The sequence below is a fragment of the Psittacula echo genome, assembly GCF_963264785.1.
Source record: "Psittacula echo genome assembly, chromosome: Z".
In the NCBI taxonomy this organism is placed as follows: domain Eukaryota; kingdom Metazoa; phylum Chordata; class Aves; order Psittaciformes; family Psittacidae; genus Psittacula; species Psittacula echo.
In genome coordinates, this window is record NC_137742.1 from 44,453,697 (window position 1) to 44,471,328 (window position 17,632).

The 17,632-nt window shown below is 39.8% G+C and overlaps 1 protein-coding gene across 1 annotated transcript in view; it reads left to right on the forward strand.

The window, feature by feature from the left end:
- NTRK2 (neurotrophic receptor tyrosine kinase 2) overlaps window positions 1–17,632 on the forward strand; it is a gene marked incomplete at both ends in the record, with an annotated part of 206,472 nt that overhangs the window by 115,844 nt on the left and 72,996 nt on the right. Inside the window, one exon of the mRNA XM_080637065.1 lies at window positions 1,643–1,831. Coding sequence (XP_080493191.1) covers window positions 1,643–1,831 — 189 coding nt within the window. The remainder of the gene's footprint in view (window positions 1–1,642; window positions 1,832–17,632) is intronic.

Sequence of the window (17,632 nt, forward strand, 5' to 3'; positions counted from 1 at the left end):
TTCCTGTGAGCCATGCCATGTGATGATAAAGTTGTTTTTTTTTAATGATACAGTGAGCCACAAAAGAGTAAGAGTTTCTTTTCTTTAAAGCTGCCTTTTCTTGGCTGCTGTGTCTGGGACTGTCCTAGTACTCATCTTCTTCCTCAACTCTGTGTGTGCTATGGTGGATCCTGCCTATCTTCTCACAGGTCCTCAATGCTGTGTGTACAGGACCTGCTGCTGTTCCCCATTCTCATTCTCTCTCCCCTTCCCACCCCACATCTCGCAGCAGACACAGATGCTATCTACATGGGGAGTTGCTCAGCTCTGTCTTGCCTCTGCACTGTTCCTTCTGTCCAACCTAAAACTCAGCATGGGGGCTCCAACATTTTGCAGTGGGGTGACTGGTGACCCAGAGTAAACACAGCTTTTAGCCATCCCTTCTTTGAGGGGCAGCTGTCACTGCTGCCCACAGGCTAAACACAGGTATCATCTGAGCATACCATTCCAGAATAGGCACTTCCAGAGGGTGAATTTTGCCATCTGTTTCCAGTATTGTCTTTGGTTGTTATAGTTAGAAGATATGAATGCTACCCCAAACCCCCTGCTTAACATGGATGGCAAACAAAGTGAAATGTGATGTGTGAGCTCTGTTGGCTCTTCAGTGGGGAGATTAAGCAAAGTGTTGTTGCTGCTAAATGATGATTCTGGTTTTCTTTGAATACTGGATGTAAACTGGAAGATGTAATGCGGAATTTAAATGGCAGGGTTAGTTGGCAAGAGTGCAGATGTCATTTGTGCTGATCTTCTTGTCAGATCAAAGGCCCCTGCAGCTCACAGAAGTGGGACACTGCTAAACAAAATTTTTTTAGGAGGTTATTTTCTCTGTGGCACTTTCATTAAAAATATAAAGTGCACAGTGAAAACAAAACAAAAACTAACACTGAATTACTGATAAAAATACACCTGTTTCTGGAAGGTGAATAGGCTGAGGTGTGGATGGGGGAGATGGTGGGATGCTCTCCTAGGCTGGAAGAGCCCCTCTGCAGTGACCCCAGATTTTGCAGTGGGGTGGGATATGCCTTTCCCACTACTCTTCTCAGCATCAGCTCTGCACCTTATGTTCAAATTGTCCCTTGGATTTTGACTGTGTTGACTTTCAGAAATCCAGCTTCCTGCATCAGGATGAGCCTATTTCCCCTGTGTCTTGTCTTGTTACAAGGCCACCTCAAAAGGAGGGCAGGCATTCCCCAGATTTCTGGCAATTATTGCTTTGTGATCCAAGCAGGGTATACGGTAAAAAGTTAATGTGTGTATTTCAAAGCTTATTTCTGAGAATGACAGAAAGATTTCAACAAGTTTAGAGATCATTCCCGGTAACACACACAATACAGATCCTGATGTATTTAGCCTCAGTGATCTACCAGTACAAAAATTTGCTTCACATTCCAATGCTTAATAGAAAAAACCCATGGTTCTCCATCTGCATGCAGACATAAAATCCCTGAGGTAAGGTCAACAAGGCACACAAGATTGCTGTTGACTATGGGGATGGAGGACAAACTGGTCCAAGAAAACCTCCCAAAAAAAACAAAACAAGAAATTATCTGAGGGAAAGGAACCATGTGCTGAGTTACAGGAAAATCTTTGTTTCTAACTCTAGGTCCTTCTTCAGTTATCAGCAATGATGATGATTCAGCCAGTCCCCTCCACCACATCTCAAATGGCAGTAACACTCCTTCTTCTTCTGAGGGGGGTCCTGACGCAGTCATCATCGGGATGACGAAGATTCCGGTCATTGAAAATCCTCAGTATTTTGGAATTACCAACAATCAGCTCAAGACAGACACCTGTAAGTACAAGTAACTGTATGTGTTTCACTCATTTTACCTGTGTAAGTGCTGGGGCTTCTTAACAGAGCTAACAGAACAAAATGCTCTAAATTCCTGGAGTGGAAGGGTGGGGTTAAAATGCATGTGGTTTGTTAAAGGTACATCAGATGAACCGCTTTACATCTGTCAAATCCAAATTCAGCCCTTGTCAATGAAGTCAATAAACTCAGCAGTGTTACACTCAAAGCCCAGTCCATATTCCATCAAAGTCACTGGTGGCCTTTCCATTGATTTCAGTGGTCTTTGGACAGTCCCGTGCACTGAGCATGTTTTTGGGAGAAAAAAAATCCTGGGTCAGAAGGAGAAGTCAGTATTGTCATATATGTGCTGCTTTTAAATTCATCTTATTGGCAATGAACATAACCTAACTTTGAAATATGAGTATTTGTAAAGGTATAAGAATGATAAAGTTTAAAAATTCAATTCTTTTAATTTCATTGTATAATTCAACCTCTACAGCTGGAAAACATGTTGAACATTTAAAAGTAAAGCAGAAGGTTGCAGGATGGACAATATATGTCACATACAAGTTGTTTCACCCTCAATTAGAAGTTCATAGTGAATTGTGAAAAAATATTGAGTTAATCATAATTAACCATGAATAATTAAAAAAGAGTATCCCTAACTTCAGATGCTACTCTTCAAACCTAGCGACAGTTTTAGAACTGCGCATATGAAATGTTGATTTTGGAACCAGTATTTAGCATTGGAGTAGGCAACTGAAAAAATACCTAAAGAATATTGTAATTAATAGTAACTGCATTCTTTACTGTTTTTCATCAGGACATGAAGGTCTTTACTTGTTTCAGAGAAGGTTGTTCCTATCTCTTTTTCCTTATTTTATTTGTGTGTGAATGTACAAATGTTTCTGAATTGTCACTGGAAGTCTGAGTTATTTCTCTGGGAAGTCACTCTAGAGATTCCCAGTATAACCGGTGAGCACTGGGCTTGCAGCTAAGGGATACTACATGCCATCTGTATCCTACCCTGAATGATACTGCTTCAAATTGTACTGTAGGGGCTTACTGACAGGGTCTGAAGCCATTGCCTCCAAACTTTGCAAAAAGCTTAAATGCCATAATAGGAATCTTTCTCGATCTGTGCATGAGGTTATGTATGCATATGTGTATGCATGACTTCCAATTTTGCAAAGACTGATGCTGAACTATATACATATCTTGTGAATATTAATGCTGATTTACATCTAGATTGTTGCATGAAACACAATCCACTGGAGTTCCGGAGTTCCTGCAACTCAGTAACTCAACAGAAGGTCTTTTCCTGCCCTTTTATTGTACATCCCTGATATAGCCTTTTTTTTGTGGCACTATTCTGGGATTAGAAATGCTCCATCACCTCTTCTACCAAAGGGTATTTGAACAATCTGGCCTAACATATGCAGTAGTATGCGTAAAGTAATAACTGAATTGTAGATATTTGACCAACATAAGGAAAATGTTGTACGGATACATTCTAATTAAAACATTAATTCTTGGGAAGAATAGAAGCTGCTATGGAATCAGAAATGGGCGACATGCCCACCAGAGCTCTCTAATGCTATATAGAAGGACATGCTTTTAAATATGAGGCTACTGTACCTCCATTCCCAGCTGCATTAGACAACACAATAATTGCTTAAATAAACATCAGTGCAGAGAATTTAACTTTCATCATTAATGTTGAAACAATATACACGCTGTTCTGGGAAAAACCCAAACTGTACCAAAACACAGAATTCTCTCACATTTTGTAAGCTGCACATTAAGTACAGACGCATTAAATCACGCCTGACTAGTGCTAAGTAGGTCCTGATCCTAAAAATACGTAAGTCTGTGTTTGATTTTGTGTGCTGCAATGAAACCCACATGTTGTCAGGGAAATTAATCACAGTACATGAAGTTCAGTTTGTTCATAAATGTTTGCAGGATGTGGCTCGATGCTTTGCTATGGTGCTCTGGGGAGGTTTGTGGGTCCGATCCTCTGCATTTTGCCATATTGCCATGGTGGTCCCAGTCTGTGTGTTTTTACTGCCTTAGGAAAGAGAATCAGGTAAACATGTTAGTATATAAACCAAGACAGATTTCTCCTACCACATTGAGCATCTGCCCAATAAAAAAACTTAATTAAATTGTCTCAGATGAAAGTGGGTCTTCCCAGAAATTTCGCATACATTCTCTTTCTGTTTTTCTCACTCAATTATTATTACAGAGTTGCACTTGTCCTTTCTTAAGCTGCCAGCCTCCTCCTGCTGTGTCTATCTGATATTTATAAACCTCTAAGCTAAGTAGCTTTCATACCTTTTTCCTGTTTACAATAATGCTAGCTCCAGATGTCATCTGGTTTCTCATCCCCAGCAAGATAATTAACATTTATTTTTATTTCCTATCTGGTATAAGTTCCATTGTCTGCTAGTATTAAACATGACAATCACTGACAGTCATGCTAGGAAAGATTCTTACATATTTAGCCTATGTTGGTCTGTAGAAGGAGGTGAGACTTTGAACTAGGTGAAACTGTATGCAAATTACATTGCAGTTTTCACAGAAGTTGAAGAAGTATGTCTGCTGTCAGTTGCAAGCAGTTTTTTTTGTTACTAACTTAAGCCATATTTTGATGTGCCTACAGATAACCATTTCTGAATACAGTGTATCAAGCTCCATTGTGAAGTCTTAGAAGTATATGCGTTGAAAAGAAAATTAAAAAGTTGACTGTGATCAATTTAGTTGGAAATTCCATCAGTGTATCAGTAAACTGGTACTCTCATCTCACTACTGCGTAACTAAATCCTGAAGAGTGATGGCTTCTAAAGAGTCTCAGGCTAAAAGTTATAGAACCTCCTTCTCTTGAGAGACAGCTTTCAAGGTGGGAAAAGCAAACTGATGAAGACTTGAGGGTTCAGATTCTAGTCATTGCTCTGAAGGAGTGAATTTCTGTCCCAGGTTCCAGCACAAATGCTCTGTATCTCTAATTGAGGTGATGGTAGAAAATTACTTTTCATCTTCCAACTGGGATTGGCTGATATTTCCCACTCCAACTGCTCATCATTTTAACTACCCATTTTCCTCGCCAGCAAACCCACTGATGCTTCTTCAGCATTTTGCCAGCAGTTGATGTCTGTCTGATGCCCTATCCCAACACTCCTGGCTTTTACTTTCCCTACCATGTACCCTTGACTGCTGCTGGCTGGTAGGTTCATCTGCCATTGTAGTACCTTGAATGTTTCCACCTAGAAGATGTACAGTCTGTGGTGCACAGACATGTTTCAGACATGTACCAGACTTCTTGGTTCCTTTTAGTGTGAAATCAAAAGGCATTTTCTTTTTGACATTACTTGTCTAACAGTGACAACTTTGATTTCAGATGTGTGAGAAAGAGACTGTAGGCTGGACATGGTGAAACATTTTTTGCACATAAGTCATTATAAACTCTGTTGTGTTTGAGCATCAGCCTGCAAACTTCATGCCTGGGAATTACCAGCACTGTTCAGTTGTTGCTGTTGAAAACTGGGGCATAACTTTGTAGTGAAGTAACATTGCCAGATGCAGAAAACTTGCGTGGATGTTGAACTTTGCAAAGATTTTTATCCCCTGAAATCAACTGGATGATGTAGTATCTTGAGGGCATAGATGCTAACTATTGCTAGATGGTTAGCTTCACTAATCTGTGAGCTCTCACAGCACCTAAGCTATATGGTATTTTCATTAATACAATGATATTTCAAAAACTAGTCTTCTATATTTCTGCACAGAAATTGTAGTTGATAAAGTTGCCAACCGAGCCAACCAGACCTGTTCAAACAGGATGGAAAAAACAAAATAATTTTCCCCATGAATGGCTATGGACTTTCTTCATCACTTAGTTTGCAGCCTAGTGCTTGGAATATATCTGCCCATTACTATTACATTTCCATGGTTAATGATGGAAATGCAGTCAGTAAATAACATTGCTGCATTGGTGGCAATGTGAAAAGCAAAATCTGGGGAGAGGGCATGCATAAAACATTAGTGGAAGTACTCAAGTTGAGACTCTCAGGGCAGAAACTGGATGAGAAACTGCTTGCAGTCAGTTTTGGGATTTTGAGAATAAATTGTTCCCTGAATCTCACCTCAGCAGCCCCCACCCCAGCCCCACAAAGTCACCGTGGTTGTTTGGGTGGAGCTGAAAGGAAGGCTGGAGTTTTGCTCTTTCCTGTAGGGTTTGCAAGCTCCAGCTTTCAGGTCACCCAGGGCAGATAAACAGCAACATCACTGACATCAGTTTGCACTTCCCAGATAATTCATACTTGCAACTCACTTGATTTGATCCCTAAAGGTATTACTAAGGATGAAAAACAGCATTCTGGGCAGGCTTGTTGATTAGTCAGTGGTTTGTTTAGTGGCGTGATGTTTTCAGTGGCTGGCCATGCATACAGCCATTGCGTTATAGATTGCGTTACAGGATTGTGACTTTCAGATGGGAAATTAGGGTATTTTCATGAAATAGTCTTCATATTTAATCTATATTTCTGCAGTTTGGAAGTGTGACTATGCAGTTTAGATAATGATTATTGTACTGACAGTTGGCCTCTGTTAGGGAAGTCTGCAGCTGTTTACGAGTTAGAAATAATGTTTATAAATAATTTTGATTTATTTTGCTGATCTGTAAAAATGATCAGTAAAAAAATTTGCAGTTCCACAGTAAAATTGCTAACTACAAATGTGATGCTGATTTTGAAGACAGAAGATTTGAGATCCCTCTTCTATCCCATTTTGAACACTAATCTTTTTGATGTATTATTAGGGATTTTCATTTACATTTTAGGGATTGTTGCACAATTTAGTTAAGGTTGATCTCAGACTTTTTCTGGCTTTCTTTGTTCTTTAACTATAGATATCTTTTAAATATATACATAGCTAGACTTCGGTTGTCCCCATTAGGTGGGAATGCTGCAGAAATTATCTGCTTCAGCCCGTCACCTTCTTGAATGACTTTTAAGGGAGAAGAGGAATAGGACTATTATTTTTATCATCACAACTCCCACAGTACTGGACTTTTCTCTTTAAAGCCATGGGTCTTGGGAGTCTGGTGATGATGTCAGATTTCATTTTAGAATGAGAAGAATGTGAAGAAAAGCTTGAGAATGTGAGCCAGACCCCAGAAGGCTGAGGAAACAGGAAAAAAAAATAAATCTGGATTTGTTTTTCCTGTTTATTACATTGTGATTCTTTTTAAACAGTTTCCTGATTTTGGAGCATTAAGCATGGCAGCAGCAGATAGGGTGTAGAGCTGTCCCTGCTTTGCCAGACTGGGGAGAAAGCCCTGGCAAGGCCACCACAGAGAGCAACAGGGAGTAGCCAGATACCAGAACCCACCAAGCTGAATTTTTTTCTCCCTGGTTGGTTGCGGAAAGGTGCAGCTTCTTGTAGTTCAATATGCAGTTGTTTCTGTGGCTCTGACTACTCATACCCTGCGAGGCAGTCTGGTTTTGCTTTGTTTTGGAGTAGGCTGACAGCCTTCTCCCCAGCCCTTGGATCACTAGCAACATGTAATTTAATAAGAAAAAAGGAAGTAGTTGTCTATATTTCTAGGGTAGGTTCAACAGAAGGAGGAGACGTGGTGACCCACGTTCTGCTTCTTGGGCATCCTTGCCCCAGGAGTCCTACAAGCAAGCCTGGCCCCAGTGCACATTTCCTTGGTGAGTACATGAGCTTTCACTGCAGAGCAGGGATATGAGAGCCTGGTGATGCAAAAGCTGCAGGCAAAAAGGAAAATTCATGGAGAGAGCCTCTGCACTGTAGGGATCTGTCAGGCCTCTGACCTGGAGCAGCAGATTTGTTCCACGTGCTCCTTATCCTGCATGCATGGTGTCCTGTAGACAACAGCAATGCACAAGAAGCAGACTACCTGCCCAGACAACCTCATTGCATAGCATGGCTTCATTTAGGTTGGAAAGGACCTTTAAGATCTTTGAGCCCAGCCACTGCAGCTGTGCACAGGAATCAGGCAGGCATGGCAATGGAGTGGCACAGAGGGAGTGTGAGCATACAGGGAAGGAAATAGGGGAAATATCTCCATTTGACTTCATTTCCCATGTAACAAATTATAGCATGTTGCTGGTTGTACCTGTCACCCTACAGTTTCCTACAGTTTTGAAGAAAAGGAGTAATTTTTGACACACATTGCAAGATAAAAAATATACTGAGTTGGTCTCTGAGTACAGTAGAAAGGTCGCCCAAGAGAAACACTCTGTCAGCATTTCCATCCCTTTTGAAAGGCTTTTATATCTGAGTGACCACGGAAGAAAGGCTGCTGTAGTGGTTTCTCAACCAGCTAAGCCCTAAGCCTGGAGATATTCCATCAATCCCCAAAGTTGACAGAGCTAATAATATATAAGCAGCTCATTTTCCTATAAAATACACATGACCTCAACAGCCAGAATGCAGAGAAGAAAAATTGTTCAATCTTAGTGAAATCCAGGCTGAGAGGGAAAACCTGGCTATCAAGAACTGCCAGTCTTGACATTCATTGATAGCCAGTATGCAGAGATTGGGAGGCTTAACAAGGCACTCACTTCAGGACCTTCAGATGCTGAAAACCAAAAAGCTTTAGGTGCTGAAAGCCAAATATGAAGGAGGTTGAGATTACAGTGAGGATATACATATTATATTTACTGGTTGTCCTGATCCCATGATGTGCTTTACTGTGGAGACATTTTATTGGCTAGGTAAATGTATGAAAGAGATATTGCCTGAATAAAGGTGAAAAGAAATATGAATGTATATTTTATCATCTTGGCTAAATACTTTTGTAGCTTGATTGCATGTTTTAATCCCTTATTGCTCTCACCATTAAAAATCTGTGTCTGTGTAATTGTTTATTGTCATATGTGTCAGAAACGTAAGCTATATATATTGGTAGTCTATTTCATTAGTTGCATTTGAGTTTTGTTAATAAGATGATGTGTCTCCCAGACCATAACACTTAGAGTCTCAGATATTTTTCTCAATACGTGGTTACATATTTCCTTTGCCAACAAATAAAATGTAATAGGGAAAAAGTTCATGAGAAATTAGATTTTTTTAAATCCTGCTCCTCATTCTGAGACTCAGGAGACCTGCTTTTTTGTTTTATTTTTTTTTCCAACCAGATGGAAGAAATTCTCCCAAAGGTAGAAGCCTTGATCTTGAAAAGTCTGGGTTTCTACCTCAAAAATTAAGAATTGGAAAGAAAGCAATTATTTTTGTATTTAGTGTAGAGGTGAACTTTTAAGATCACTTTTTGCCCCAGAAGTTACTTGTTTTGCTGTCTCAATCTGTCCACGAAGCCCATTTACATCTAATAAAAAAAGGCAAGAAATCGTGCTTCCAGCAAAATACTTGCATTTCATCATACAGAATTTTGTTCTGTGACCTGAATTATTTGGTATATTACTTGCTCTAAGCATCTAAATGCTGGAAATGCAACTGCGAGAAAGAGCAGCTTGGGCTCTGGTCTTTAAGTTAGGAATAGCATGAGTGTTTTATCACCTGGAAATACAACATGTGAAACATGCTTCTGGCTAAACAGTGGATGTTATAGGAGATCTGAAGAACAAAGATCCAAAGTATGCACTTCTACTATAGAGACAGAGTTACAAGGCAAGACAGCATGAAACATATACTCTCAGGGAAGAATTCGGTGTCAAAATTTAGTTAGAGTGTGCTCTCTTATGTAAATTTGTCAGGAATGCACTGTCAACATCAAGGCCAACCACGGGCTTCATCTGAAGATCACACTTAAGGGCTTATGAAAAATGAAATTAAATTAAACATATGCACAAATATTCTCTGCAGTTAGGAAATTAGTAAGGTAAAAAAAACCCAACATTGTGCTTTTTTAGTAGGTGTGATCTCAGTGGAATCACTACATTCAGTTTGTCATTTGACAATACATCTGTATCAGAAATACATAACACTATTTTGGCACTGAAATATGTAGCTATATCAGTAATACATAAGTGACAAATAGTGCCATTTATGTTGTAATGATTAAATTATGCCTTTTAAGCTCTGGGCTGCGTACTAAGTTCTATGGATGTTATTTTAAATACAGAAACCTGCACATGTGTGTGAAAGCAAAATGGGAAAATAACATGACAGAGGTTAAATAGGTAGTACTTGTATTTAAGCTGAATGGGGGGGGGGAAAGTAATCCACTATGAAAACCTCCTCATTATAAACCTAAGCATGGAAGCAGGATTGGGCCTTGGATTTATTCCTTTTGTATCAGTGGGTGTTTTGTCTAAATAAAAAATACAGATCCCAAGGAAGCAAGGTAGTATCAGAGTTATCAAGAGTAAAATGATAAATTTTATGTCTAATAAATACTAAAATATGAGAAAATCAGAAGTAAATCAAATAACATTTTAGCCAAAATTGTCTCATAAATCCTACCTCTAATTTCCTTGAGTTCATCACCAGGCAAGTGCATCATTATTAAAAAGCATGAGTGCATAAAATACAGTTAGGCCTGAGCATAGACTCACCCAAAGACGAATTTTTGAGAAAATTACCAGGAATACAGTTGTGCACGATAAGCATTGGTTAAGACGGAATAGTATTTATCACCGCTGCAGTATGAGCTATGTTGTTTTTCAGCTATGTGTAACATCTCACCTCTTGCTGTCAGCTGTCTCTGAGGAATTAAGGCTGACAGGCTTTTGAGACTGACTTTTGAGAGTGGTTTAGCAGTTTGTGTCCTGCAGGAGACCGTGCTTGGCTTTGCAAGTCTTCAGATCTGCTCAGTGCAGACAGGCTGTGGATAGCAATGGGTTATGTTATGCCTGAAGCCAGCATAATGGCAGCAAGGTAGGCCAGCAGCAAGTGGAACCTGACAGACATTAAAAATGTTGTCAGAGATAAAAGTAACACAGTTGGTAATATTCTGAAATATTCTGTAATATTCTTCAAATAATTTTTTTCAACTTTGACTTGTTAATTAACAGTTTTCCGATTTTCCACAGTAGCAGTTGAGGAAAAATGATGAGGCTTTTCTATTCTCACTGGAAGGTGTTTAATTGATATACCCATTTTAGTTTAGACATATATTCTGCATAACAAAATATCTAAGCTCAAGATTTTTTACTCATTTAAAAAATGTGATTACTCGGGTTGACAATTCCAGGAACACACTTCTATCATTAATTAACAGAAGTAAAAACCCGACTGCTGAAACATATTTCTATGATCATCTTTTAAAGTTCCTCACTTTTCTTTAAGATGTTTTCTTTTATTTTGTTGTACAGAAGCAAAAGCCCCTTGCAGTACCAGCTGCTCTTTCAGCCAATAACACCGAAAGGAACCTCTGCTTAGTGGGACTATGACTGAGAGGCACAAGGAGAGACAGGCAGTGTGTGAGCTCCATAGTTCCCGGGCTGTGAGAGCTGGTATGAAGTTTGCAGCCTGTGGTAGAGCAGGACATTCCACAGAATACAGGTTATTGCTCTTCAACGGCCAGTATGTGGATTAAGCCGTGAGGCATACAGATCTGGTATAAGGTGAACAGTCAAACTGGTCATATCTCTAGAACATCGATGGCCATAATAATTGAAAACTATTATTTGCAGATTGTTGGGGAATCACTGTGATTGAAGTACAAAACCCCTGCAGGGGTAGAAAGTGTCAAATAACCTAAGTCAAGACCCTGCAACGAGGTCTAAGATTGTTAAAGTTCTGCTGATGAAAAGTTGTGCACTACCTCTGACTAGCAACTTGCTCATTGGCTTTTGGGGCAATTAACACATTGGCTTTTGGGGCAATTAACATTTAAATGGAAAACATACTGCATGAGGGTATTGTTTGCATTTAGAAAAAATTTGTGGTGTATGCCTACCAATTATCACCTGTTTCTCTAAACTACAGCCTATGTATACCTAATAATCTCTCTAGGGATTTTTTTGTTTTGCTTTGTTTTGTTTTGTTTTAGTTTTTGCATTTGGGGAACCTAAATTCCATTCTCTGATGTCAGCTAGGCACATGAAAGGAGCATCTCAAAGGCATTCAGGTGCTAAATCAGCAACTAACTGGTTTTCTATAAAGCCCCTGAACAGCTAGGAAGTGTAAAGTCTGGTCAATAGAAATCAGTGTTAGTCAGCTTAGTACTTTGGACAATTCCAGTAAATGAGTGCTTTGCCTTTAGCTACTTAAATACCTTTGAGGACTGTTTGCTGGAAACTCTGTTGAAAGTCAGTAATTATACAGGTCTCAGGGTGAAGGAAAAGGCTTTCATTCTCTAAGAAGATCACTTGAGCAGCACTGACTTGTATTGTAGGGTTGAAGTCAGATTTAAGGGAATGAGAAGTGAAGCCATCATCACAGCAGCACTTCCTTTCCCTCTTGCCTCCTCCCACCTTGGTTTGTTTCCCACAACACTGGAAAGAAAGAATGGAAAATGAGGTGGTTGTCTCTATCATGTTGTTATTTGTTCCCGAGTTTGGATAGTGAGAACCCAAATCAAACTTCAGACAATCTTCTGTTTATATAATTTTGAGGGAAATACTGATTTGGCAGAATTTGCAGTTGCCATTGTGAATACTTCTTTGAGCTGCAGTTTTAGTTAGAAACTTTCTGAAGTGAAGCCGTTCCCACACAGCTCCTCTCATTTCTAAGTGTTGCTTACATTTGTTTATATTTGGTTTCTTAGGCTGTCTTTCAAGGATGTGCTCTCATTTTCTGGTGCCCACAGCTTGGAAGGCCTGTGGCTGCCTTCACAGCAAAAAAGAATAGCTGAAAACAGATACCCATCAAGGGGAATATGTCCCACACAAAGCAGGGAGGAACAGAAAAAGGGAGAAACAAATGGAAAAGAAACAAAAGAACCTCAGTCTCAGCCTTTGGCAAAGAAAGAACAATACATGACTGATTTACTCCAACTGCTTGTGCAGGAGGACATGATTTGTCTTGTCCCTGTTTTATTCTCATCAGAAGAAAAGCAACTGTTTTGCAGCATTTGCAGTCTCTGTTCAAGAGGCTGTTGAGACTGGAATAGCAATGGGATTGCCTCCAAACATAAATGCATTGACCAGCACTGTGTGGGAAAGCTTGAAAAGCTCCTTCTTGGGTGGTAAAGCACAAGCAAAAGCTTATGGGCTCGTTCTTCATCCTCTGATTTGGAAGTGCAAGTACCCTGTTACACAGGGTTGCTCTTTCCAGGACTGTCTGTGTTCTCATGTGCTTGTGATGCTTCAGTCCATGAAGTTCACTTGTGCAGTGGGGAGTGCACACAGGTGCTGTATCATCATGTGAGAGTAAAATGATTTGTGTTAACTATTGTCCAGCAATGCCATTCCTGTCTATGTTGGTGATAAATTCTTACGCTTATTTTGCGTACCAAATCTGCTCAGCTCAGGAATGGACAAATTGCTACAGTGGGTCTCAGAGTGTTTTCTCATACCTAGAAATGGCTGGTACTGTACCTGTTAGAAACTCTTCATCAAATAAGTATCTAATAAACCTTAAGAAGTATATTCCTTCCAAGTCTTCTAAGATATAGAGGTTGACTTACGCTCTGTGAGATAAAGATCCATGTCCTTTTTTAAATATTAACCCTGTCTAACAAACCAGCAGATACTCATTGTATGGTATGTAGCAGCTTCCCTGATATTAACAGCAACATATCTATATCCCCCTGCTCCAAAACCCCCGATCAGGAGAAGAGGGATAGGAATCAGCTAAAATGCCAGAGGCTCACCGGCACACCTAGACATTGCAGCAGAGAGCTGATGCTCCTCTGCCCTGGCAGGCAATGACACGAAACTGTTAGCATCATCAGAGGTGCGTTAGTATCCTGCATTCAATGTAGTGATGGGGATGAGCTTTTGGCAGTGCCTCAAGGACCCTGAATCACCATTGCATTCACAGTGTGCCTGGACAAGGGACTGTTGCCCACCCCTCTGCAGCAAAGGAAGGGCGGAGGGATGTTCACTCTCACAGCCTATGGCTGACTGCAGTTGTAAACTGCCTTTGCCTTCAGGTCGCATCAATTCTCTGGCCACCACTGGAGAGGTTGGATTGGTGAGCCAGACCTCTTCAGCTGCTGCGGCCAGCCTCAGCAGGCATCAGACATGAAGTCCAAAAGCTCTGTGCTCAACTCAACCTTGCAGGAAGGCTCCTTTCAGTCTTGTGCCTAACCCTGAGAGGAGACATAAGGTGGTTTCAGTGGGGTGTGCTTTCAGACATAGTAAATCACAGCTCTTATCCTGAAGATGTGGTATAGGAGCACAGACCTAAACCTCAAATTCACACAGTCCTTCTTGGATAATGGATTTCTTTTTTGGCTTAGCTTTTGCTTCTGGAGAGGAAGACACAAGCCTATTGCTTTTCTTGCAGATGTGTTTAGTCGTCCTAAAAGTTAATCTGAATTCAGCTGTTTGCAATAATCCTTATTTTATTGAAAGGACTATTTTATTGACTATTTCTCAACTCATTGAATTATTTTGCATTATGCATTCTGATGCAGCATGTTTCCTTTCTAGAACTGGTTTCACACATTTGTCACAATGCTGTATTGCACTTTAAGGTTACAATCTTTTGCCTCTTTTAATGGCAGCATTTTAGAGAACCCTGAAATTCTACCATACTAAGGAATAAACACAGTGCAAAATAAACTGTATCTTTCAGAAATATCTTTTCAGAGGAAGAAGAGAGAAGTTCCGACTTTATTTTGCAGTGATAGCTGCCAAGTTTGGAATTGATTTCCCATTTTAATCAACATGAGTCTTTCCAGCCTATTGATCGATGTGTCTTTTGAGTTTGGCCTCAAAATCTGACATAAGACTTTGCTAAATGGCAACATTTACAAACTGGTAAGAGATTTATCTTGGACTGGTAAATTTTCTTGACTGCAAGGTATGATGGTTTCGAGGTAAACAGGTGTACATTGCTGCCATGGATGACAGCTTTGACATCTCAACTTTGCAGCTTGTGTTTATTGACAGAATACGTACACAGAAATATGTAGAACACTTTACATGGGAAAAGCACAGAAAAGCACTGTGGTGTTTTTCTTTATAATGGAGAGAAAGTGTACAGAGAAATCTTTGAATTTCATGTTTTGGTCTAGCCTTTGGATAGACTTTCTGCCTGATCCCGTAGTATTTATTTTTTATTATATGTAAGAGGTTATGCCCATCCAGAGTGAGTTCTTGGCCTCATCTGACCAGGTCATCCCATTTACATGTCCATAAAATATTTTAAAAAACATTTTGTTACCCTTTCCGTAACCTTTCTTTGTGAGTATGCTGTATGCAAGCATATATGTTGAAATCCATGCTACTCATTAGCTAAACTATCTCAGGAGCGGTCTTCCAGAGACTTCATTTCTTCCATGACTATAGCTGAAGGCTGTGCTGGGAGACATTTAAATGTCTGAGAGACCAGTCTCTGCCCTATGATAAAGAAGTATGGCAGCAGACTGCAGAAAAGTTGTGTCAGAATTGTTCCCTGAATTTCTCTCTACTTACAGAGAGCTCAGAAAGAGACAAATTCAGAGAAGTGCTAAGAACAAACCTGTTGCAGAAACATATCTTGATGCAGGAGTTTTAAATTTTAAGGAAGAAAGGCAATTATGTAAGTGGAAATGCAGCCTAAGGAAAGATAGCAATCCTGAGTTTAAATCTTTCCTATATCTCTTTGCTCTTACAATAGGAAAAGGAAATACTAGTTTACAAGCTCAGATATAAACCCTCTGTGGTCACAAGCTGCCAATTAATTCAATGAGCTGCTTTCTGCCAGCGGATTCTGAGAAGCCGTGTAAGTGCTGAGCTGGACTTGGAGCTTTGCATGGCATGCTAACTATCTGGGTAATCAGGCTAAGAAGCCCATTTGAACACATTTGAGTGAAAAGCAGTGAGTGCTGTTTTCTTTGTTTCTTTGTTTTCTTTGTATCTCAGATTCTGTGAACAACCTTTATCTAACCTCACCTGTGACAAACCTCATTGTCTTTCACAAGAGTATATTTGGAATTAGCTTTTGGGTTGTTGCTTTTAAGTAAACTAATGAGCCGTTTAATACAGTGCAAGCTAATAATTTCTGCATCCTGTTACACTTGAATTTGAGACTTTAAATCAAATCACACTTTTGAGCAGCTGGTGCTCACTCTGATCCACAGAAGGTGATAGCTTGATTCACAGGAGACTGAAGTTTCTTCTCCCCTCCTCTTCAGCCCAGTGAAAGGTGGGCTTTCATCAGGGAAAAATAGCATAAAAGCTTATGAAATGCACACTGTACCCATGAATGCAAAAATATGAAATATATTAATATATTCAGTCTTTTAATGTGGTACTCTCTTATAGCTAGATTACGGAACAAAGGAAATGCAGTGCACCCTTTTTAACATTTTACTTGGTACCTTTAACAGGCAGCTGCTCTGTATGGACAGAATTCACTGTATGTCCTCAGGCTTAGCTTCAGAGAATACCTCCTGTGTTGCAAACATTGAGAATATAATTCTTATCTCTAGATGTTGTTTAAGCCAGTATGTTGTTAAGGATGACACTGGTCTACACATGACATCATAAATATAAACTCTGGGGCACAATTGCTAACAGAATTCATTAGAAAGGGCAAAATTGAACCAACATCACAGGGATGGAAAGGTAAATCATGCTCAGACAATAGGGAAACTGCAGGGGAAAATACAAAACCTGCAACTTGCATGCATATAAGCAGTACAAGCAATAGCCTGAGAGGGCTCCAGTAAGCAGTGGAACCCTGCAAGATAGTGATGTGTACAAATCTCCCTATTCCAGATAAAGAGAAGGAAGAAGAGGGTGAGGAAGGAAGAAGGAAATAAAAGATAAGAAACATAAAAGAGTAGGCTTGTTGGTTATTTACTCCAGTTGAGCTGGTATTTTGCGCTGTTTATACTGTTCCAAAGTTCAAGCAACTGAAGTCACCACCTAGGTTTTGGCTTCTCTGATTTCAGGATTTGGATCTGGGAGACAAAAGGATTTGGGCAAATAAGACTTAGATTTTGATACATTACCTGACCTGTTAAAAGCAGAAATGCTTGATTAAGGATCTTTTTAATTACATTTCACTAGGCTGATGTATTCATCGAGCTTTCTCTCCTTCTTGCATTTCATTCCGACAGCCAACTAATTCAGTATCTGGGTTGGGCTGGGAAGGGAATTGTATCCACACTCCTCTGGAGCCTCAGTGAAAATAGCAGGGGGTTGGCATAGCAGGGCCTTGTATCTGCAGATTTAACCATTTGTTGATTTGGTTTTATAGCTTTTAAACTGATGTCTATTGCTTCTCTAGATGTTCAGGAGAAAAATCCTCTTGAATCCCTGATTTGTTATGATCATAATTATAAGACATCTTGGAACACTGGGCAGTGTGAAAGGATCAATAGAGTATGAACAGCTGAAGAGCAAAAAGTTCTTCTGGGTCACCATTTATGTCAGTACCCACCTGTGTTCCCCACTTCCAGACCCTGTCTGCTGCTTTTGCTGCTGGAGACATGAGGAGAAAGGTTATTAGCGTGCTGGGATAAGGGAAATGTAACAGCAGTCCTTGTGATTATCAAAGGTACTGGATATTCAAGAGATATGATTTGCATTGGTTGCTGAAAAGCAGAGGAGCCATTACACTGATTTTCTTTGTATTGGGAATATTAATGTAAGACCGCCAACCTTACTGAAGATGGTGTGGCCCATCATAAACCAAATGCTAGGTTCTAGCACAAAAATACTGCTGTATGCAAAACTTCAGCTCTTCCAAAGGATTTGTGTATGACAAGGA